This window comes from Rhinolophus hipposideros (assembly GCF_964194185.1).
Source record: "Rhinolophus hipposideros genome assembly, chromosome: X".
In the NCBI taxonomy this organism is placed as follows: Eukaryota; Metazoa; Chordata; class Mammalia; order Chiroptera; family Rhinolophidae; genus Rhinolophus; species Rhinolophus hipposideros.
The window spans coordinates 26,939,077-26,962,024 of record NC_138046.1 but is presented as its reverse complement, the minus strand read 5'-3'; the positions used below and the strand labels follow the sequence as shown (position 1 = coordinate 26,962,024).

Genomic DNA, 22,948 nt, shown 5'->3' with positions numbered 1-22,948 from the left:
TGGCATAAAAATAGATACATAGATCAATGGAACAGAATAGAGAGTCCAGATGTAAATCCATGCCTATATGCCCATCTAATCTACGACAATGGAAGCAAGAATGTACGATGGGGTAAAGACAGTCTGTTCAATAAGTGGTGTTGGGAAACCTGGACAGACACATGCAAGAAAATGAAGCTGGACCACCTCCTTACACCATATACAAAAACAAATTCAAAATGGCTTAAAGACTTAAATGTAAGATCTGAAACCATAAAATATCTAGAAGAAAATATAGGAAGAAACTTCATGGACATTACCCGGAGTAAGATTTTCACTGATATATCCCCTCGCGCGAGCGAAGTAAGAGAAAAAATAAACATGTGGGATTACATCAAACTAAAAAGTTTTTTCACAGCAAAGGAAACCATCAATAAAACAAAAAGGGATCCTACTGTATGGGAAAAGATATTTGCCAATGATATATCTGATAAGGGATTAATATCACAAATCTATAAAAAACTTACTCAACTCAACTCCAAAAAAACAAACAACCCAATTAAAAAATGGGCAGAGGACTTGGGGAGACATTTCTCTAAAAAGGACATACAGAAGGCAAGAAGACATATGAAGAAATGCTCAACCTCACTAACCATCAGAGAAATGCAAATAAAAACCACAATGAGATACCACCTCACTCCAGTCAAAATGGCTATCATCAATAAATCAACAAACAACAAATGCTGGCATGGATGTGGAGAAAAGGGAACGCTAGTGCACTGTTGGTGGGACTGCAGATTAGTGCAGCCACTATGGAAAACAGTATGGAGGTATCTCAGGAATCTGAAAATGGAACTACCCTATGATCCAGTAATTCCACTCCTAGGCATCTACCCGGAGAAATCCAAAATTCCAATTCAAAAATCAGTATGCACTCCTATGTTTATTGCAGCACTTTACACAATAGCCAAGATATGGAAACAACCGAAATGCCCATCGGTAGACGACTGGATTAAGTAGCTGTGGTACATTTATACAATGGAGTATTACGCAGCCATAAAGAAGAAAGAAATCTTATCATTTGCAACAACATGGATGGATCTAGAGAACATTATATTAAGTGAAATAAGTCAGAAAGAGAAAGACAAGTGCCATATGATCTCACTTATATGCGGAATCTAAAGAAAAGAATATGTGAATGAACTAACCAGAAACAGTTTTGGGGACACAAAGAAAAAACCGAGAGTTGTTAGATGGGTGGGGTGGGGGGGTTGGGGATAAGGGGAAAGGTGAAGGGATTAGGAAGCAGCTCATAACCACAAGATGGCCTCAGGGTTTTTTGAAAATTAATTTGGGGAACTTATTCAATAATGTTGTAAAGATTTTTTGGGGTATCATATGGACATGCGTCCTATTTGGGAGACCACCTCAGAGATACTGTGGATGCCTGATCATGGCATTGTACACCAGAAGCTAAACATTAATGAATGCCAACTATAATTTTATATATATAATGTGATGGCTCGGTGTGAGGTCGGAGGGATAGTGGATGGGGGAGGGGGCTTCACAGTGTGAGGGATATAAATGATGAACGTCTAAGTATTACCTTGTCTTGTACACCTGAAACTAATAAATTTTTAAAAAGGGGAAGAAAAGAAAGTGTTAGACCTTGAAAAAAAATTCTCAACCTTTGTCAGCAACCAAATAAAACAACAAGAAACCAACTTTCACCCATCATTTGGCAAAATTTTAGAACATTAATGATATTGGTGTTGATAAGGTTGTGGAAATTGTCATTTTCATACCCTGTTTGTAGGAATGTGAACTGATACTGCTTTTCTTGAAAGGAATTTTGAAGAATCTACTGAAATGAAGAATGTATACCTTTCTACTTCCAGATATGGATCCTAGAGAAATCCTTCAATGTGTGCACAGATTTTCAGTGTACTTGTTTGACATAATACAAAGTCAAAAACAACTAAATTTCCATTGGTCACAGAATGCAGGTAGGGTAAGGGTTTGAGGCCAAGGGTAAAGGTCTGGAATAGTCTATGAAAACAATGGGAAAGGAGCCAACTCAGGACAAGAAAAACATTGCCAGGCATGTCGAGAAAACTGCCAAAGTTGGACGCCGTGAATCTGGAGTGGCCTCAACCTACAGAGTTGTGAAATTTTCACCTGTTAAAAAGAGATGGTCAAATGCCCTGGCGTTTACTCATTCATCCAACAAATATGAGTGCCTAGAAAGTGCCAGGCAGTGTCCTAGGCTCTGTAATACAGTAGTGAACAAAATAAATAGGGTACCTGCTTTAATGGAGCTTGCATACTAGTGAGAGAGATTCACAAAAAACATACGAACAGATATATAATATAATATCAGGTAAATGCTCTGAAAAATAAATAAAACAGAATAAGGGGATATAAAATGACACAGGTTCTGTTTAAATAATGAGATCAACCGAAATGCCCATCAGTAGATGACTGGATTAAGAAACTGTGGTACATTTATACAATGGAGTATTACGCAGCCATAAAGAAGAAAGAAATCTTACCATTTGCAACAACATGGATGGACCTAGAGAACATTATGTTAAGTGAAATAAGTCAGACAGAGAAAGACAAATACCATATGATCTCACTTATAGGCGGAATCTAAAGAGGAGAATAAGTGAATGAACTAATCAGAAACAGTTTTGGAGACAAAGAGGAGAAACTGAGGGTTGCTAGATGGGCGTGGGGGTTGGAATAAGTGGGAAGGTGAGCGGATTAGAAAACAGTCGGTAACCACAAAATGGCCACGGGATTTTGAAAGTTAATTTGGGGTACGTTATCAATAATGTTGTAAAGATTTTGTAGGGTATCCAATGGACATGTGTCCCATTTGGGAGACCACCTCAGGAATGATGTAGATGCCTGATCACTGCACTGTACACCTGAAGCTGAACAATAATGAATGCCAACTATAATTATATAATATATGTATATATGTATGTATATACTTACAAGAAGCGGAGTACAGCATTAGGAATAGAGACAGTGGAAATGGAATGGCTTGGTGCAATGTCAGAGGGATAGTGGATGGGGGGAGGGAGGTCCACACAGTGTGAGGAATACAAATGATAAACCTTTAAGTATTACTTCGTCTTGTGCACCTGAAACTAAGAAAAAAAATAAAAAAAAAATAATGAGATATAGAAAGTTCTCTCTGAAGAGGTGACATTTGAACAGAGATCTGAATGAAGTAGTATGAGCTATGTTGGTATCTGGACAAAAGAGCATTCTTATTAGTGGGAACAGTATGTGCAAAGGCTCTGGGGTGTGAGCATGCTTCACCTGAGGACGGAGATTGGTAGGATGGTTTTAGTGGAAGGACAAAGGGACAGGAGAGTGCTAGTAAAAGGGAGGATGAATGATGGGTTTTGTAGTTTGGACCAAATAGAGAGGGAAATGAGACCAAGGGATGCTGATGAATGGAGAGGAGGAGCATAGGGTAAGTGACAGGAAATTTCAGTGAAGTGAAAAAGCAGGTGCACTGTATATAAGTGAGGGGGAGAAGACTGTCATCACCACAAGGAAAAGAGGATGTGATGAGAGAATGAGAGACTGGGTTCAGTATGTCAGAGAACGGTGATCACAGCAATGATGAGGCCCAAGATGCTGTTTGTGGCATGAGAGGTTAAGGAAGAGTGGAGAAAGGGCTTTGAACTGAAGGACTTTGAATGTGAAGAACTAGAACATGATATGTATCATTGGAAGGAACCTTGATGTCACCCAGGGTAATGGCAGATGTGTTGGGGAGAAGTAGCCCTGAGCTGGTCGCCATGGTCCTCTACATGACTGGGAAAGTGTCAGGAGGCAGATAACGGGAACTGTGACAAAGGCAGTAAAAGAACTAATAGGGAGATTCCACCTAGTGGGGGAGGGAGGGATTCAGGGAAAGCTTCCCAGATGCAGTGACACTTAAGGAGACTCGAAGAAGGAGTATGGAGAGTAAGTGTTGCTAAAAGAAGGGCAGTGTGGCTGGAGTGACAATGGTGAGGAGAGAGGCATAAGTTGGAGGAGAAGTAAAAGGATTAGGCTACCAAAGAGATCAGATGGTTGGGAGAATACCCAAGAACCACCAAATGGAAATTTGAATAGAATCAACTGGAACCTTGGTGAGCCACAATGCTGCTCTAGCCACTCATAATGCAAGGTTTCTGAGGGGGCAGCTCAGGTTTGTGACATGACTGACTGGGCTTAGGATTCAGCCAGGGCTCAGGGTCTGACTCAGTCTGTGCCCACAGAACCAAACCAAGCTAACTGGGGCTTCAGCCAGGTCCACTATGTCTCCCTAACAAAGTTCCTGGACCGTAACTACCAACTCATTCCATGAGTAGGAGGAGCCATAGGCAGCTGGAAACTGCTTAAAGGAGCTACTCCCTGCAAAGAGAAGTCCAACCCTCATTGTGAGGGGATAATCCTGCTTCCTGCTGCCTGGCTGGCTGGGTGGGGAGGTCCTGGGTCACATCTCAACAAAGACCAGCTTCCATGTTCCATGAAAGAAACTCTTGCCTCTACCCCTTGGTCACTCCCTACACACACACACACACACACACACACACACACACACACAACCAATATAGACTTTTTGTCAAAGTGGGGCAGATGTGAGGGAAGGGGTACCCAATAGCACCATGGCAGCCTTCTGGAGGCTAAACAATTACCCCTCCCCCCGTCAAGGGTATTAAGGACATTTCTTTCAAGTTAGAGGCTGTTGAGGTTTATTGTCAATTCTCCAAACTTGTGTTGAGCCCACTCTTCACTGGGCTCTGACCTGTATGCTTTGGTGCATGCAAAGATTTATAAAATCAAGCTCCTGAGGTTGCTGGATGGCTCAGTTGGTTAGAGTGTGAGCTCTGAACAACAGGGTTGCCGATTCAATTCCTACATGAACCAGTGAGCTGTGCCCTCCACAACTAGACTGAAGACAACGAGCTGCCACTGAGCTTCCGGAGGGGCAGCCAGATGGCTCTGTTGGTTAGAGCACGGGGCTCTCAACAGCAAGGTTGATGGTTCAATTCCTGCATGGGATGGTGGGCTGTGCCCACTGCAACTAAAGATTGAAAAAAAAATGGCAATTGGACTTGGAGCTGAGCTGCACCCTCCACAGCTAGATTGAAGGACAATGACTTGGAGCTGATGGAGAAACACACTGTTCCCTAATACTCCCCAATAAAAAATAAAAAAAATAAAGTAAAATAAAAGTAATAAAATAAAAGCAGGGCCAGCCTGGTGGCCCAAGTGGTTGGAGCGCCGTGCTCCTAAAGCCGAGGTTGCCAGTTCGATTCCCACATGAGCCAGTGAGCTGTGTCCTCTACAGCTAAGATTGTGAACAACGGCTCTCCCTAGAGCTGGGCTGCCGTGGGCTACCATGTGCCACCATGAGCGGCCGGTGGCCAGCATGAGTGGCCGTGAGCTGCTGTGAGTGGTCAACCAACAACTGGTGACCGACTGCCTCAGCCGGGGGGAGCACAATGCTCATAAGTGCAAGGCTCATAATACCAGCATGGGCCAGAGAGCTGTGTCCTATACAACTAAACTGAGAAACAACGCTTAAGCCAGAGTGCAGAGGGAGGTCGAAGAAAGAGTAAAATAAATAAATAAATAAAAGCTCCTGCACTCAAGGACACGTGGCATAGGAGGGGAGAGTCAAGAAAGCAGAGGGTTATGGCAAAGCTTTTAAAATAGAGGTTCACACAAAATGTTATGGGAGCCTCCATGATGGAAGGATGGATTTGAGATGGAGGTCAGTGCTTGTTGGATGAGGTGACTTTTGAGCTAGTCTCTGATGGATGGAGAGAATATAGACAAGAAGAGATGGGTAATGGGACAAATCAGAGAGGGAGACCTTGACCACTGGGATAAAGAGATTGACTTCTATCCCGATGACAGTGGAAGCCACAGAAGAACTTCAGATGGGGGCAACAGTGAGGACCAATGGAGGGATTAGGGGCTCTGAAGGCCCCCACACCCAGATTTGAGTCCCAGCTCTGCCACCGGTCAGCTTGGACCTGGGCCAAGCCACTATTCTTCTCCAGCCTGTCTCGTCTTCTGCAGGGGAGGGGCCTACCTGTCTCCCAACATAGTTAACAAACCTGATGGAAGGGTGGGAAGGGTTTTGGAAGTAGCTGTAACATGATATGCCACCAGGGTGTACAGTCTCTCAGCCTCTGAGGTCACATCAACAGTCAGGTCAGATGCCCCTTTCCCATCGACATAACTGCAGCACCTCAGGCCTCCTTTCAAGATTTCATCCTCAGTATCTTGGGACATCCCCAAGAAGGTGTTTTGCAGTTCTCAGAGCTCTGATTTTACTGCTGCTACAGGCGGCTCCAGGCCATGGCGCTGCCTGCCCATGCCTTCTTGGGCTGCTGTTTATGTCACTGCCGCAATCTGCCCCGACTGTTGACCTTCCCCTTGACTACTGCCTTCAGTGCCATTTCTGTACCTCTCCTCCCCAAGGCTGCCAGAATGGCCCCTGCCCTTCTGGCCTGCTGGCTGTCACTTTGTTTCTCAGGCCTCCCTTGGGTTCCACTCCTCCAGAGGGTCCCACAGCAGAGCTGATTGGAAGCTGGTCGCTTTCCGTGCATTTTCTCAGTCACTCATGAAATGGTTTGTTATCGTGATCTGAACTGTGATTCACCTACTATCTGTGAACTGTGGACCCTCACTATCACTGAGTGGGAGAAAATGCCAGTCAGGTAGTTACATTCTGACGATAGGCATTGGTGCCTGGAGAGGGTAGGCCCATATCGGAAGGCAGGGTGACAAGCATGGGGAGGGATCAGGGTGCAAAAAAAGAGACATGAACAGGACAGACCCTGAAAAGAACTTCTCCAATTTCAGAATATGACCTTGGGCCAAAAAGTGAGGCAAGCAGACATGGGCTGCCTGTGCAGGCTACAGCAAGACTCCAGTGACCTTCCAAACATCTCTAATACAAGAACTCTTGATCATTAACCCTCCCCACCTGGAATCATTGCTTTCCACTTCAGGCCTGTTGCCAACTTGGGTTCAAGTACCCCAAACTGATGACTAAAGACATTGGTTTCGAGATAAGGAGATAAGGGAGAAGCTGAGGGAAAAGGCAGGTGAGGTCATTATTGCCACCCTGGCCAAGACAGGGACCCTGGGGACAGAAACAGAGGGCTGACTATAGTACAGAGCCTTGGTAGCCTCCGAGACCACCCCCAGGCAGAGTCCAAAAGATGGGGGAGGGGCATGCGCCGACTTCCTCTTAGCTTTCCCGGCCGGAACCATGGAGGCTGCACCGGAGAAGAAGAAGAAGGTCCCCGCCGTGCCCGAAACCCTCAAGAAGAAGCGCAGGAATTTCGCGGAGCTGAAGATCAAGCGCCTGAGAAAGAAGTTCGCCGAAAAGATGCTTCGAAAGGCGAGGAGGAAGCTCATCTATGAAAAAGCCAAGCACTACCACAAAGAATACAGGCAGATGTACCGGACGGAGATTCGCATGGCGAGGATGGCAAGGAAAGCCGGCAACTTCTACGTGCCTGCGGAGCCCAAGCTGGCATTTGTCATCAGGATCAGAGGCATCAACGGCGTGAGCCCAAAGGTCCGGAAGGTGTTGCAGCTGCTTCGCCTTCGCCAGATCTTCAATGGCACCTTTGTCAAGCTCAACAAGGCTTCCATTAACATGCTGAGGATCGTGGAGCCATACATCGCATGGGGGTACCCAAACCTGAAGTCCGTAAATGAATTGATCTACAAGCGTGGTTATGGCAAAATCAACAAACAGCGAATTGCCCTGACAGATAACACATTGATTGCTCGGTCTCTTGGTAAATATGGCATCATCTGCATGGAGGATCTGATTCATGAGATCTACACTGTTGGAAAACGCTTCAAAGAAGCAAACAACTTCCTGTGGCCCTTCAAATTGTCCTCTCCACGAGGTGGCATGAAGAAAAAGACCACCCACTTCGTAGAAGGAGGAGATGCTGGCAACAGGGAAGACCAGATCAACAGGCTGATTAGGAGGATGAACTGAGGTATCTACCATGGGTATTTTTGTAATCTGGTCAGTTAATAAAATAAACAGCGACTGTTTTCAAATTGAAAAAAAAAAAAAAAAAAAAAAAGATGGGGGAGGGATGGATGCCTATAGGTTTATTAGCTTTGACTTGGCACTTCAGTCCAGCTGATCTTGGTATAACATTAACTGCCTTTTCAGCAGTGTTGGATGCCAGGGGCAGTAAGAACAAAGTATAGATGAGATACCTTTGATTTCTAGTTAGATATTTGGCTCAATATACACTTATATAACATTGACTCCTCATGGCAAGTATATTCTGAGCGCTTCAAAGACATTAACCCACTTAATCCTCACCACACCTCTAAGAAGTTAGTACTACTATTATTACTCCATTTCACAGGTGAGGAAATTGTAGGCTCACAGAAGTAAAGTCGCTTGCTCAGGACCATGCAGCTAGTAGGTGACAGAGCTGAGACTGAAACCCTTGCAGTGTGGCTTCTAGGCTTACTGGTAAAGGCAGGGCTGTTTGTCCTAGACAGCTGTCTTCAGGGTCATCTGCCCCCTGACTCTCCCCCACATGATCCCATCAAGTCGACCTGCTTGCCCTTCAGGATGGCTAATATGGTACAGAGGGGGAGGGAAGGGCCTTTGAGGGGGGCATTTCCTTAGTTCTCTGGTCTCTGGGAATAACTTCATTCTCAACCTGGAGTGGAGTGGGGAGGAGGCAGGGAAAAGACAGCGGGAGTGTCAGCAGTCCCAGAATCACACAGCGTCCTTGCAGTGCTAGTCCCCAGTCTATCCTGTGAGGCCCTGGACTCTGCCCTCAGCTTTTATTCCTGGAAGTGGAGTTCACTGAAACTCCTCTCTCATTTAGATTCCTCTCCTTCAGGAAGTCCCATGAAGGCCCCCTTTCCTTCTTCAAAATGGTCTATTTTATTGTATTTGGATGGATCCTTTGAAAGCTGCCTTAAACTTGTGGACATAAGCAGAGTGTAAATACGTTTAAAATAAAATAAAAAAGAATGGGTAGTTTGCTTCTGCGGCCCTCCAGGCTAGGTTAGCACATGTCTATCGGGTCTGTTTGTCTCCTGGAAGTATTCCTTTCCGGCTGAGGATTCTAGAGGGCATTTACTGAGAGCTGCTTTGACACTGGTGCAATGAGCTGTCCTTTGATGCAAAGGGTTGGTGACAAGGCTGGCCTCAGTTTCTCCACTTCCTCCGTAGGAAGTCATGCTGGTTAGGAGTGACTGCAGGGAAAACAAAGCCCTGTTCTAGAAGCTATGGCAAAAAGTCCATTTCCAGTTAACCAAATTTGACTTTTGGAGCCCCCAAATTCCCCTTTCTGGGTCTTCTTCCCTCCTCAGTGGTGTCTCCTTATCCCTCCAAATAAACCTTTGGGCCTTGTTTCCTTCCAGGGGTCAATGGCACTAACAGCCCCAAGAGGAGGACAGTCTTCCCCTCTGCCAGTGGCTCGCAGCACTTTTGCAGAGTAGGCTTTTCTGAGGGGGTCTCATCCCAGCTCCAAAAAGTAACTCTCCAGCTAAATTAATCTTCCCCAAGGGCTGCAGTGGGGCTTCCCAGGAACCAGGGAGAGAGGACGCTGGCTTTTTCTGAGACAGGCCAGCTCGGAAAAGGAGGAATAATAAACATCTATCTTGAAAGAAAAGTGGAACTCTAGCCAGAGCCCAGGGTAGGGGAGCTAATGGGAAACAGCTTGCCAGATGGAGGGGGACAGAATTCAGTAATAGCTGAGGTTGGCTGCTACCCAGGGAGCTGGTAGAAGCAGGCTGATTGAGACCAGCTGCTGCTCCTTTGTCTCAGAGATCTTTGGACTCTGCCCGGAGCAGGCCACACCTTACTCCAGGTGACTGGAAGCCAGCAGAGAATTCTCTGCCCATTTTGACTCCTGGAGCCTTCAGAAAGAACAGATCAAAAGGGGACTTTCCATCCATCAGCCTGACCCCTCCTCCCTAACGCCAGTCCCCACCCCCTTGCTGTTCCTGTCCCGGAAAGCCCTGGAGGGAGAGGCCAGGGAAGGAAGAGACCTGCCCACTCTCCATTGTTCTTCTATTCACTCAGCACCAGCATCTGGAGATTCCATGGCTCTGGCTTCCTGGCGCTGCTGCTCCTGGCTCATTCTCCTCTGTGGTATGTGCATCCTGGTCTCAACCTCCCCTTGTATGCTGGGAAGGCAGGTCCAGCAGGAAAGCAGCTCTGGCCTCCCCTACTGGGCTTGGAAAGGTTTGGAGTGAGGGCTGGGGCCCCGATTATCTCTTTATTTCTTGTTTCCCCTCTCCATCTTGAGGAAGAAGAACCCCAGGGCCAGTCCTTGGGGCCCTCAAGACTCACGTCAAGTCGGTTTGGCATGTTTCCATTCCTATCTGTCAAAGAAAAAGTGATGCTAGCACTTGTTAAAAGAATAAGGAAGATTTTATTCAAGACTATTGTAATTGGGGCACTGCAACAGGGGAGAAAGATCAGGCTCATGTCCGAATACAGCAAAGATGGCCAATGAGCAGAGTGAGGGGGTCAGAGGATAGAAACTTCCTAAGAGGAGACATCAAGGGTAGGGGAATCTTGCTGCACTGACTTAATAGGATTCTTGTTGCAGGCAAGCCAAGGTGATCAGATATCAAGCGTAGGGTATGGGGAGTTTGATCAGATATCAAAGGTGATCAGATATTAAGGCTGGGGATTCTCTCTAAACTGACTTAGCAAGATTCTTGCTAAGACTGAGCAATGCAGGCCCAGCAAAAACAGGATTGATATGAAGGCCAAAGTCAAGGCCTAATCAAGAAGAGGGCTCGGAGGAGCCTAATTAACTTTTGTCTTCATTACCCCTATGGTGCCCTGCTTGTCCTCTTTGGTCACAACTAAGTGCCCAGCTTAGCATCCTCCACACCCTCTCCATCTCCAGCCTTAGGGAAGCCTCCCTTCCCTTTGCTCTCTGTCAGCAGGACACTGTTCCTTCATTCAGCACCCAGTTCCTGAGCACCTCTCAAGTGCCAGGGCCTGTGCCAGGGACCACATAATGATTCAGCTGCAGAGCCTGACCCTTGGAACCACAGTTCAGGCCTCAAAGAAAAGCAATCTGGGTGTCCAGAGGGCATAGGTTGGCTGAGTTTTGCTTCTCATGTTGGTGTGTTAGCACCATCCTTTTGCCAGAGATCTGTTCATGCAGTAATAAGGATTCATTTTCTTAAATCAACAGTATGCATCTTATCTCCCCCTGGATTTTATGAGACCAAGACAGCCAAGCAGGGCATTCATGGTGTTACACCCCTATCCACCCTCCTTCCTCCTGTAGCTCAACCTACTCAGAAAGTAAAAGTATTGTACCTCCCCATATGCAGGCCCTCATTACCCTCTGGAGAGATCCTCCCTAAAAGTTAGGGGGCTAGGCTAAAAGAAAGGACTATCAGAAACCACTGGAGTCTCAGGGTCCAGAGCCTGTAGGACTTAGCCCAGTACCTGGCATAGAGTAGGTACTTGGGCAATGATCAATGAATACTAGATGACTCTGGGTCACACCAAATTTGGGGTAAAGCCCTGCCTGGGCCTTAGCTTCCTCCTCTATAGAAAGTAGACAATAATACCCACTTCACAGAGTTGTTGCAAGTATCAAATGAGACGCTATAGATAAATCGCTGACTTCAGTGTCTGACACTTAGTAAGAGTTCTTTAATGCTAACCCACCTTTCCCCACCAGGTGACAAGGTCCGACTGAGATTGCCTGTCTTATATATTTAAAAATACCAGAAATTTGGATTATAAATGGTACAAGTGGGCCTTGAATTTAAGTAAACCCAATATATGATGAGATGTGATCAAAAACTACGGTGAATGTTTATTTTTTTTAATTATTACAGTAAAAGACACATTGGCATTAATTCCCCTCAAAATACTTCCCCTCTTGATAGGGGGACAACCAAGATTGTGCACTATGTAAATACTATGTTTACCTTCTCTCACAACCACATCAAAATAACAACTAATCTGCAAAACAACCATTATTGAGATGCACCTAAAATCAAGCTGAACTGAAGCCTTTCAACTAAGGACTTGCAGAGGAGGCCACCTCCAGACTCATAGGAAGATAAGAGACGCGGAACGGGCTGGTCCCACACCCCCACGTGACCATTAAAGATTGGGAGGGCTATTTCGGCTGTGGGTGTCCCCGTCACCCCTTAAAGGAGCAAGAGGTCCTAGCCCCACCCCAGCCCAGGGTTCCACTTCCGGAGAGAGAAGTCCCCATAATTTCTGGTTGTGAAAACCAGAGGACATTGTGACTGAGTGAGACTGAGTGTGGCTGCACTCACAGGCGCTCCTCTTTTTTTTTTTTTTTAAAGATTTTATTGGGGAAGGGGAACAGGACTTTTATTGGGGAAACAGTGTGAACTTCCAGGACTTTTTTCCAAGTCAAGTTGTTGTCCTTTCAATGTTAGTTGTGGAGGGTGCCATTCAGCTTCAAATCGTTGTCCTTTCAGTCTTAGTTGTGGAGGGCACAGCTCAGCTCCCGGTCCAGTTGCCATTGCTATTTACAGGGGGCACAGCCCACCATCCCTTGTGGGACTCAAGGAATCGAACTGGCAACCTTGTGGTTGAGAGCCCGCGCTCCAACCAACTGAGCCGTCCGGGAGGCAGCTCGGCTCAAGGTGCCGCGTTCAATCTTAATTGCAGGGAGCGGAGCCCACCATCCCTTGTGGAACTCGAGGAATTGAACTGGCAACCTTGTGGTTGAGAGCCCACTGGCCCATGTGGGAATTGAACCGGCAACCTTCGGAGTTAGGAACATGGAGCTCTAACTGCCTGAGCCACCGGGCTGTCCCCCAAACGCTCCTCTTAAAGGGACTGCATGCAGACTTACCCACCAACGAAATCACTTGCTCTGAGCTCCAGCACTGGGGCAGTAGCTGGAAAGGAAGCAGGGACATATGGGGGGAGAAATGAATTGCCTGGCTTGGGATGGGGGCTGGAGAAGAGGCTTTCTCCTGGACAGGGAAACTGGTGGAGACCATTGTTTCTTTGTTGAGCTCTCCCCTCTCCCAGCATGCAGACACAGGCTGCCACCATTTCTGAGTCTCCACCATTAGTTCGCCACGCTCTAGTGATTTGAGACATGGCCCTGCCCAAATTTTGGGCACACCCAGGCTGCTTTCAGTGGTTTGTTCATGTAGACCACCTGCTTTGGCTCAAGCTGCACTTTCCTAGGGTCTCTCAAAGGTTCGCGGAACCCAGACCAGCAGCATCTGGCTTGAGCACGTCCTATACCTCTGGCTGAGCAGCCCTACGCCAGCACTAGCAGCAGCAGGTTGGCCTCCCAAGGCACTTCCAAGCACAGCATGGGCAGCAGCCATCTGCAGATTTCTTTCTGGTTTCTGCTCGGTGGCCCCAGGTAGAGCATTAGCTGTAGCTAAAGTAGACCTACAGTGGATCCCCTCCAAGGTGGTCTTGCGGCTGGCGCCCCCAGTGACCAGCTTCAAAACAAGCAGGAGCATCACCCAGCTGCCTCCAACTACGACACACACAAGGGGTGGATTGGGCAGGCACCAGAGTCCTGCTGAGGCAGATCCTGCTCCATTCGATCAGCTCCTGCACAACAACTCTTCTTCTGTAGTCAAGGCCAGTCCTCACAAGCAGCCAGCCCAAGGGTCAGTCCCTAACATTTATGTGTAATTATCAACCAAGGCTCAACACACACAAGATACACACCTGGAGTGCGTGGCTCAAGTGACCAGAAAGACTGTGCCACTGAACCTCATTGCACACCTACTATATAAGGCCACTCTACTAAAACTGGAAGACATAGCAGCCCTCCCTAATGCATAGGAACAAACAGGGAGGCAGCCAAAATGAGGAGACAAAGAAACATGTCCCAAATAAAAGAACAGAACAAAGCACCAGAAAAAGAACTAAGTGAAACGGAGACAAGCAATCTATCAGACGCAGAGCTCCAAACACTGGTTATAAGAATGCTCAATGATCTCAGGGAGAATTTCAACAGAGAGATAGGAAGCATAAAAATGGAGATGGAAACCATAAAAAAGAACCAGTCAGAAATAAAGGTTACAATAGTGGAAATGAAGAATATATTATAGGGAATCAACAATAGATTACATGAAGCAGGGGATCCAGCCAGCGATGTAGAAGATAAGGTAGCAGAAAACATCCAACCAGAACAGCAAAAAGAAAAAAAGAATCCAAAAAATTGAGGATAGTTTAAGGGGCCTCTGGGACAACATCAAGTGTACCAACATTTGTATTATAGGGATACCAGAAGAAGAAGAAGAGAGCAAGGAACTGAAAATGTATTTGAAGAAATAATGACAGAAAACTTCCCTGATCTGGTGAAGGAAATAGACATACAAGCCCAGGAAGCATAGAGAGTCCCAAACAAGATGAACCCAAAGAGGCCCACACCAAGACACATTACAATTAAAATGCCAAAGGTTAAAGACAAAGAGAGAATCTCAAAAGCAGCAAGAGAAAAGCAGTTAGCTGCCTATAAGGGAGCCTCCATAAGACTGTCAGCTGATTTCTCAACAGAAACTGCAGGCAAGAAGGGAATGGAAGGAAATATTCCAAGTGATGAAAAACAACAACATACAACCAAGTTTGCTCTACCCAGCAAGGCTGTCATGTAGAATTGAAGGACAGATAAGGAGCTTCCCAAACAAGAAAAAGCTGAAGGAGCTCATCACCACCAAAACAGTATTACAAGGGATCTTAGAGGGACTTCTTTAAGATGGGAGAGAGGTTAAGGATGGGTGAAAGGGGAAGGGATTCAGAAGTACAAGTTGGTTGTTATACAGTGGTCATGGGGATGTAGGGTATAGCATAGGGAATACAGTCAATAATACTGTAATAACTAGGTCTGGTGCCAGATAAGTACTAGATCTATCAGGGTGATAGATGAGAATGGGGTTGGGGACAGGGTGAAAAAAGTGAAGGCATGAAGAAATATAAATTGATAGTTAATACAGTATGGGGAATATAATCAACAATGCTATAAAGATCATGTAAGGTGCCAGATGAGCACTAGACTTATCAGGGGGATCACGTCATAGACTCTGTAGATGCCGGACCAATGTGCGATACACCTGAAGAGCTGAAGTAGAATAATATTGAATGTCAACTATAACTAAATATATAGGTATATACAGTCACATGATATAGAATACAACATAGGGAAGATCGTCGATGGTATTATAACAACTACACAAGATGTCAAAGGGTTAGTAGCTTGGGGGGTGGGTTATCACTTTATGAGGGGCTTAAATGTCTAATCATTATGTTGTTTTGTACACCTGAAACAAAAAAATATATAAATAAATAAATAATAAATAATACAACAAAAATCAATTATATAAAAAAAATACTTCCCCTCACTTCAAACACACTTATCCCATCATTCTTGTCATTTTCTGAAGCAGTTCTGGAAGTCCTGTTTTATGAGTGTCTTTGGATGTGCTCTCGTGGCTGCTTCAATGTCCTGAATCAATTCAAAACATTTACCTTTGATGGTCATTTTTACTTTGGGGAAGAGCCAGAAGTTGCAAGATGCCAGATCCAGTGAATAAAGTGGATGAGAACACACTGTAATTGTTTTTATTTGATAGAAATTGTCATACCAGAAGCAATGTGTGACAGGGAGCCTTTCCGTTGTGGTCACAAAATACGGTCAATGCTGCTGCCACGTGCCATCCAAGGGAAAGGCAGGGATCTTCAATACAAGAAGTGGTGAATCAAACTTTAGTAACAGTGTGTGACAAGTTTCAACTTGTTCCATGCAGTCAGTCGGGTGTGAGCTACATTTGAGAGAAGGTGTGTTTTAAACTGTGATGTAAATCATCCTCCATCATGACAACACTCCGTGTTACACATCGCTTCTTATATACTGTAATCTCTGTCTAATAAAGACATTACAGTGTGTCCTCACCCATCTTATTTACTGGATCTGGCACCGTGCCACTTCTGGCTCTTCCCCAAAGTCAAAATGATTCAGGACATCAAGGCAGCCATGACAGTGCAACTAAAGACACTCATGAAAAGGGACTTCCAGAACTGCTTCAGAAAGTGGCAAGAATGATGGGGAGTATTTTGAGGTGGATTAATGGCAATGTGTCTTTTACTGTAACATTTTTTTTATTTAAACATCCACCATATTGTTTGATCACACCTAAAATTAGATTTATAGAAGAGTAAAATGAAGTTGTGGTGTTTACTTAGTGAGATCCTCTAGAGCATTTCTAATAAAATTTGATCACAAAAGCTTAATTTATACACGACTTTTCTAGTTGGGTAGACCCTGAAAAGACCCAATTAGATTAGAAGAAAAAAAATTGATTTCATGAGCACTAAAACCCATCTAAAAATGACAACCACTTGTCGATGCATCAGGTTTCTTTGATTGTGGCCCAGGGTGCCATCCAATTCAGCCTGATTTCCTATGAAATGTAATTATTTTTATCCTCAAGAAGAGTTAGACAGCATCATGTATTTCAAAGGATGGAGGCCCTGCAGAGATGGGGAAGAGGGTTGGGGAACATGTCCCTGTGCTCTCTAGAAACTATCTGATCTCCAAGTAACCCTGGATTTTTTTTTTCTGGTTTCTAGCTTATACCTGGGGCCATCCAAAGCCAGTGGACCTAAAAACAGAGGATGTAAGAAACTGTTCAACCAGCCCTCAGGTGAGGCCTTGGCTGGGCCCCGCCCTGGCCCACATCCTGGCACCTCCACACCCCAACCTGCCCCAGACCTGCCCCACAGCTCCCATCATCCTCCCCTTCTCCCACTGGCTCAGTTGCTACACTCTCCGTCTTCCAGCCTTTCTCCTGATTTCTGTACTCTGGGGTCACTGTTTCTGATTAACATCCCTCAGGGCAGGCAGCACGTTCTTATGTGCCTAACATCCACCCCCATTCCTCCCTCCCACCCATTCCCAAAGCTGGTTATCTACTATAGTCCTCTCTTGGGCCTGGGCAGCCCTGCTAGAGGGAGGAAGGAGGAGCAAGAAGGAGGGCAGGAAGCCCCTAACCAAACTTTGGCTGAGTCAGGCAGAGGCCAGGAGGAGGATGGAAAAAAAGAAAACCAAAATTCTAGAGGAACAGTGAAGGGGAAGGCACAGAGGGGAGGAGAAGGGGAGACAGAAGGCTAGAAGAGGCAGCAGAAGGGAAAGAGAGGGAGGTCTAGGGTGTGAAGACCCGGAGAAGGCCCAATAGACTGAAGTTGAAAGGTCATCAGCTTCCTGGCTGGAGACTAAAGCAATTCTTTCCACCACCAGAGTAGGGCAAAAGAGCTTCCCCAGGCAGGGGTGGGCCAAAGGTGAGAGCTTGTGAGACTGCCAGCAGCCACTAAGGCTCAGAAATACATCTACTTGCAATGTCAACTTTATGAGACTACTATGGCAGGCAGGTGGTGGGCCAGCCACATTACCTTTACATTAAAACAAACATAGATATATTGTGAAGCAAAGGCAAAACAAAACAAACAAACAAAAATATGTTTTATATTTTAAAGGTAAAGCAGCCTTTATCTTGGAGAGGATATTTCTAGACAATGTCCCAAACTACTTCGGGTACTCATTTACTCTCCTCCGCCATTGGAGACCAGTTAGTGGAAACTTGAAAAAGTCTCTGGTTGCCAGATGAAATACAGGATGCCAAGTTACATCTGAATTTCAAATAACGCAAAATGTTTTACATAACTATAGCCCAAATTGTTCATGGGACATACTTATACTAAAACATTATTCATTGTTTATCTGAAATTCAAATGTGGTCATCTGTATTTTTATTGGCTAAATTGTCAACATCACCCCCAAGGAATCCAACGAGAGAAAGTTCCAGCCTGACCCAGTGCCAGTGCTCAGATCCCTGTAACTCACCCACACCCCATCCCAGACTCAGGTCCCACTGTTATCACAAAGGACCCCTCTCTAAACTCTTCAATGCCTCCATCTCTGCTCAGCCCAGGCAGCTTAATCTAGACCAGCCTGTGACATCACCTGCCACCCCATTCCTCTCCACGCTGGCCCAGCCTACCCACCCAAATCCCTGCCTAGAGAGAAGCTGGTGGCTCCTCCGGCATCACTTTCTCTAAGCAATGTGTGTCTGTGTGTGTGTCTTGGTGTCTTCCTGTCACATGTCAGTACCTTCCAATGACTGCGGTCAATACCACAGCACGGCTTACAGCCCTCCGCGAGCAGATGTCCACCAAAAATCTCTCTGCTTACATCATCCCAGACACGGATGCTCACATGGTAAGGGATGGCTTCGCCCCCACCCTTGCCCTCTGTGCTACACCTGGTCAGTCTATGAGAACAGACCACAGACAGTAGGCTGTTAAGACTCCTGAAGGCAGAGACAGGATTTGACAGGCAAAAGGAAAGAAGTGGGGAGCTTAGACACATGAGTTTGGGGCAGCCGAAAGAATGTAATCCTTTACACTGGAGAGAAGACATTGCCAAATCTTCTTGACCTCAGGCAATGAAACTACAAACAACTTCACAGTCGATTCCGATCAATTCCTAGATGGCAGATCCAGAATGAATGTTTAGCGTACCCTACCCTAGAATGTGGGCTGGGAATTGGACTGGAAAAATGCTAAGCTCCCTTCTAGCTCAGCCCTTCCCATAAGCTAATGGATGGAACATTGAAATTATCCAGAGTCCCAGACTACATGAGTTTGAGGTGTAAGCTGGGGGAGAGGGAGCAGACAGGAAACAAGATGGTCTGAAGAAGAACTATTTTTCCCAAAGCAGTTCTCCTGCCCACCCATCCCACCCTTTCCCACTACTGGTTCCACTTCCACCCCATACAACTTCCCAGCACCAGCCCAGTTGGAAGAGAAGGAATTTTCAGTGTCAGTAAGATTATTTGAATTACTTTTCCCACCTGCTGAGAAAGGCTAAGAACCTTGGGTAAGTGTCTAAACTTCAGTTTCCTCTTCTGCAAGATGGGAATAATGCAGTCTGTGTCTGAGGATTATGAGGATCAAAATACAATAATGTGTAAAGCCCTCTTCAGAAGTTATTTATGTTGTACTCAGTGTACTCTGCTAGACTGGGGAGGGAGGGGGACCGCTGGATGGGAGAACCCTTCCAAAAGACATGATCCCAGAACCAAAAGACATGATCCCCGACTGCACAGAATTTGCATTCTGGCTGGGTAGACAAGACTCCTTTGCAGAACAGTCCAGTGCTAGATTGTGGGGTTTAGACTCCAAGAGATACAGTTGCTTAAAGGAAAGGAAGATCCTGAGAACTGGCGGGAGTTCCAGAGGGCTTCCTGGAAGATATTACCCAGCATGCCTGGACTTGTAGGACTGGATAAATCTGACCAGAAAGAACTGGGATGTGGTTGGGAGCCTTCTATGTGGAGTCCGACTTCATGAAGAAGGCTAATGATGGTGTTATTGATTTCCTAGAACGAGTACATTGGCGAACATGACAAGCGACGTGCGTGGATTACAGGCTTTACAGGGTCTGCAGGTGACAGCAATTACCCTGCTCTGATTGCTTCTGTTGTTCGACCCAGAGGTGGTCACAGATACCCTGGCATAGCTGGTTATCAGCAGCCAAGGACCCCAAGACCTAGTGTCCATGGACTCCTTACTATTCTTTCTGCCTCCCCTCCCCCATCAGGTTCCCCAAGGCAGTCTCATAGCCACACTTCTGCATGAGGCAGACCACCTTCCTGATTTCTCTCCCATGCTCACTGCCTCTGCTGCAGCCAGGCCCAGCCTAGCCCTCCCTGGGATCCTTTTCTGGGACAGTTGATACTTCTATGTCTAGCCACGAGGAACCTGTTGATTTCCTTTACACAATGGCTCACTTGCAGACAAAGTTTTACTTTGCTGGTCCTTTAAGAGACAGCATTACTCCATATAGCCAAATGAGACACAAATGTAGAAGCCCTTTATGGGGTCCCACTTTCTGAAAGAACCTCCCATCCTAATTCTGGCCCCTTGAATGAATCCAAGCTTCACTTGTTTGATCCTTAAACATTCCTCCCTTCGTCTTCAAGCTGCCTTGCCTTTCCCATCATGGGCCTTTCTCTTTGCCAAAGTTGCTGGGTTTATTTTCTCTGTCTATCCTCAGCTAAGCCCCTAGCTTTGTGTCCATTTAAGACACTGAGTCTTGATACTGACTACACCATCTTTCCTGAGAGCATCTACATGCAACATAGACTCTTTTGGACTGCCGAAAGCAGACCCCACTTCTCCTGCTAAAAGTCCTAATGCTCCCCCTGAGAGAGGCTCTCAACACAAAGTAAAGATGCCTGACCCAGGAAACCCTTTCTTCTGGTTTCCACCAAGGCTTTCTAACATCTCCTGCCTCATTTCTTCCCAATGGAGGAGAGAAACTCTTCCCAGAGACCCCTGTGACATTCTCAGACCCAGCATTGTATTGCACATGCACTAACTAAAACCACAACCCTCACCTTCACCCTTGCCTCCAAGTTTCTCTGTTCTGCCCCAGGAACCGCAGTGGTGACTATGGGGAAAGCAGGTCTCTGGACTGACAGTCGCTACTGGACCCAGGCTGAACGGGAGATGGACTGCAACTGGGAGCTCCATAAAGAAGGTAAAAGGACGCATGGATTTGTCCCCCAAGCCCTGGAACCTGGAGTAGGTTTGGGGACTTACAGGTAAGGGGTGCATGCAAGGCCATGCTGGGTCCCTATGGGAATCTGGAAAAATTCGAGGCCATCCCTAAACTTTGAGGCTGCTATCAAGGAGGACACACATGGCAGGACTCACAGACAGAAGCCTAGTTGGAGGGCCTTGGTCTGGCTCTGGAAGTAACCTCTGTTTTCCTTCCTGTCTTTCTCTCAGTTGGCACTGTTCCCATTGTCAACTGGCTCCTTACCAACATTTCTGCTGGGGGGCGTATAGGCTTCGACCCCTCCCTCTTCTCCATTGGTAAGTTCTTCCTTCAGTCCCTACATTTGTCCATACCAATGAAGGTGACTCAGCTTCCCCGGGATGTAGAAAAGCATACCCTGGTAGAAGGAGGATCAGGGTGACTCTAAAGATAGAGCATTTGAACTTGTGGTTACAGCACATTTTGCAATAAAAGTATATTCATGGATTACGTAGTGAAAATATGTTTAAAAGAACGAATACAGATTTTAAGTCATGAGTGCAGAGATCCAACCTGTAAGACTCAGACAATCATTGAGATCTAGCGGATGAATAGACTAGGATGTACTTAAACCCAGAACCATCCTCTGTGACCTGGAACTCTACCAATTAGGGCACTAGAATCACTTGGTAGCCCTCTTCTGGAATGCAGCGTGGAAGGGTCAAAGGAGTTGAAAGGGATTCTGAGTAAAGAAGCACAGTCCCCTCCCCACAGGAATATAGCTTCATGAGATCTGGAGCTCCAGCCGACTGGCCAGCCTGCCCCCAAGGACAGAAACATGTACTGAAAGGCTCCCACTTCAGAACTGGCTTCTTTGACAGCTTTTCCAATGGCTTAAACATTACCATTCCTTTGGGCTGTGGCATTGAAGCTCAGTTAAAATGGATAGCACCAAAAGAGGGCCCCATCACCATTGGCACTTAATAAGATGAGCTTAGCCAGTTGGCTGTGGACAGCATTAGAGTGGGCTAAGGGAAATTAGGTTTTGAAAGTGGAAAGAGGAAGGTGAGAAGACATGACCCAGCAGGGCCAGACTGCTTTGACAGGCTCTGAGCAGCTGGGCCTGCAGAAACTGAACAGGAGGCAGAGTGGACAAGGACTAGCTTTGCTTGAGTCACAATTTTTCCTGAGGTATAAATGGGCAGCAGACAAGTGACTCCTTCCTGTTTCTGCAGGCTCCTGGGAGAGTTATAACAAGGCCCTCCAAGACTCTGGCAGAGAGCTGGTATCCATCACAGCCAACCTTGTGGACCTGGTGTGGGGGTCAGAGAGGCCTCCAGTTCCAAGCGAGCCCATTTATATCCTGCAGGAGGCATTCACAGGTGATTCCCCAAGCTAGTCTGTTGACATCATCTAAATACATCATAAAATAACAGCATGCTCTATGATTCTTGTAAGTAGTAACAAAAATCCTGGTAGGAACAAGCTACTGACTGTGAATCAGTGTCTTGGCCACCACCATCCCCTACCTTCCCGAGATTTCTGAATGAGCCCACCGATTGGGGTTCCTAGTAATATTGGGCAATCTGAGAGGCCCCTTTTTTATATGCAGGTCCGTGCACATCTGTTGTTTGGAAAGGAGTCAAAAAAGCAGGAGAGAAATTTCAAAAAAGCAGGTCTGATGAAACAAGTTAAAATTGTGTCCAATTTTCTTTATCTGTTCTGACATAACTTACAGAATCATTTTTTCTGCATCTCGACACAGTTTTTAAAGAAACTTGCTGTCCAAGACTGTTCAATCAAAAATAAAACTCATCTCATTGAGATAAGGAAGAGTGCAGTTATGTCGGGAAGGGGAGGGAATAAAAGGGAAAACCTTCCAGGGACTGGAAGACAATTTGCATGAGTTTTGTCACAAGTGAGGGGAAGCTGAGCGTTTATGGGCTGCTAGTCATGCCTGAACTGGACCAGGAAACCCTTAAAGTTCTTGAGTCTCTAAGGTCATAAAGTTGAGAGAGACTGTCTCCCCAAGCAACTCATAGGTTTTAAAGGACAGAAAAAGTAAAAGTAAAGGGAAGAACATGAAAAGTTAGTTACTCAAAGATATTTTTGTGTATCAGACAATGTAAATTTGTTTCCATTAGCTGTCTCAAAATTGCATCATATTCATAAACCTTGAAAACATAATTCAAAGTGAAAGAAACCAGTCAAGAAAGCCTCAGATTGTGTAATTCCATTTGTATGAAATTTTCAGCAGAGGCAAATCCATTAAGACAGAAAGCAGATTAGTGGTTTCCAAGGTCTGGGGGAAGGCGGGAATAGGGAGTGACTGTTTAAGGGCTACAGGGTTT

At 45.9% G+C, this 22,948-nt stretch overlaps 2 protein-coding genes across 2 annotated transcripts in view; both read left to right on the top strand.

The window, feature by feature from the left end:
• Positions 1–7,263: 7,263 nt before the first annotated feature.
• On the top strand, positions 7,264–8,095 carry LOC308495252 (large ribosomal subunit protein uL30). The gene has a single exon (XM_081043175.1). It carries the CDS (start codon positions 7,280–7,282, stop codon positions 8,024–8,026), a length of 747 nt encoding a protein of 248 aa, XP_080899301.1. The 5' UTR covers positions 7,264–7,279; the 3' UTR covers positions 8,027–8,095.
• A 1,948-nt stretch (positions 8,096–10,043) lies between these two features.
• Positions 10,044–22,948, top strand: part of XPNPEP2 (X-prolyl aminopeptidase 2) — a 34,640-nt gene continuing 21,735 nt past the window's right edge. The window contains exons 1-7 of the mRNA XM_081042922.1: positions 10,044–10,159; positions 16,628–16,701; positions 18,162–18,272; positions 19,439–19,502; positions 20,493–20,597; positions 20,849–20,935; positions 21,833–21,979. Coding sequence (XP_080899048.1) covers positions 10,111–10,159; positions 16,628–16,701; positions 18,162–18,272; positions 19,439–19,502; positions 20,493–20,597; positions 20,849–20,935; positions 21,833–21,979 — 637 coding nt within the window. The 5' untranslated portion in view covers positions 10,044–10,110. The remainder of the gene's footprint in view (positions 10,160–16,627; positions 16,702–18,161; positions 18,273–19,438; positions 19,503–20,492; positions 20,598–20,848; positions 20,936–21,832; positions 21,980–22,948) is intronic.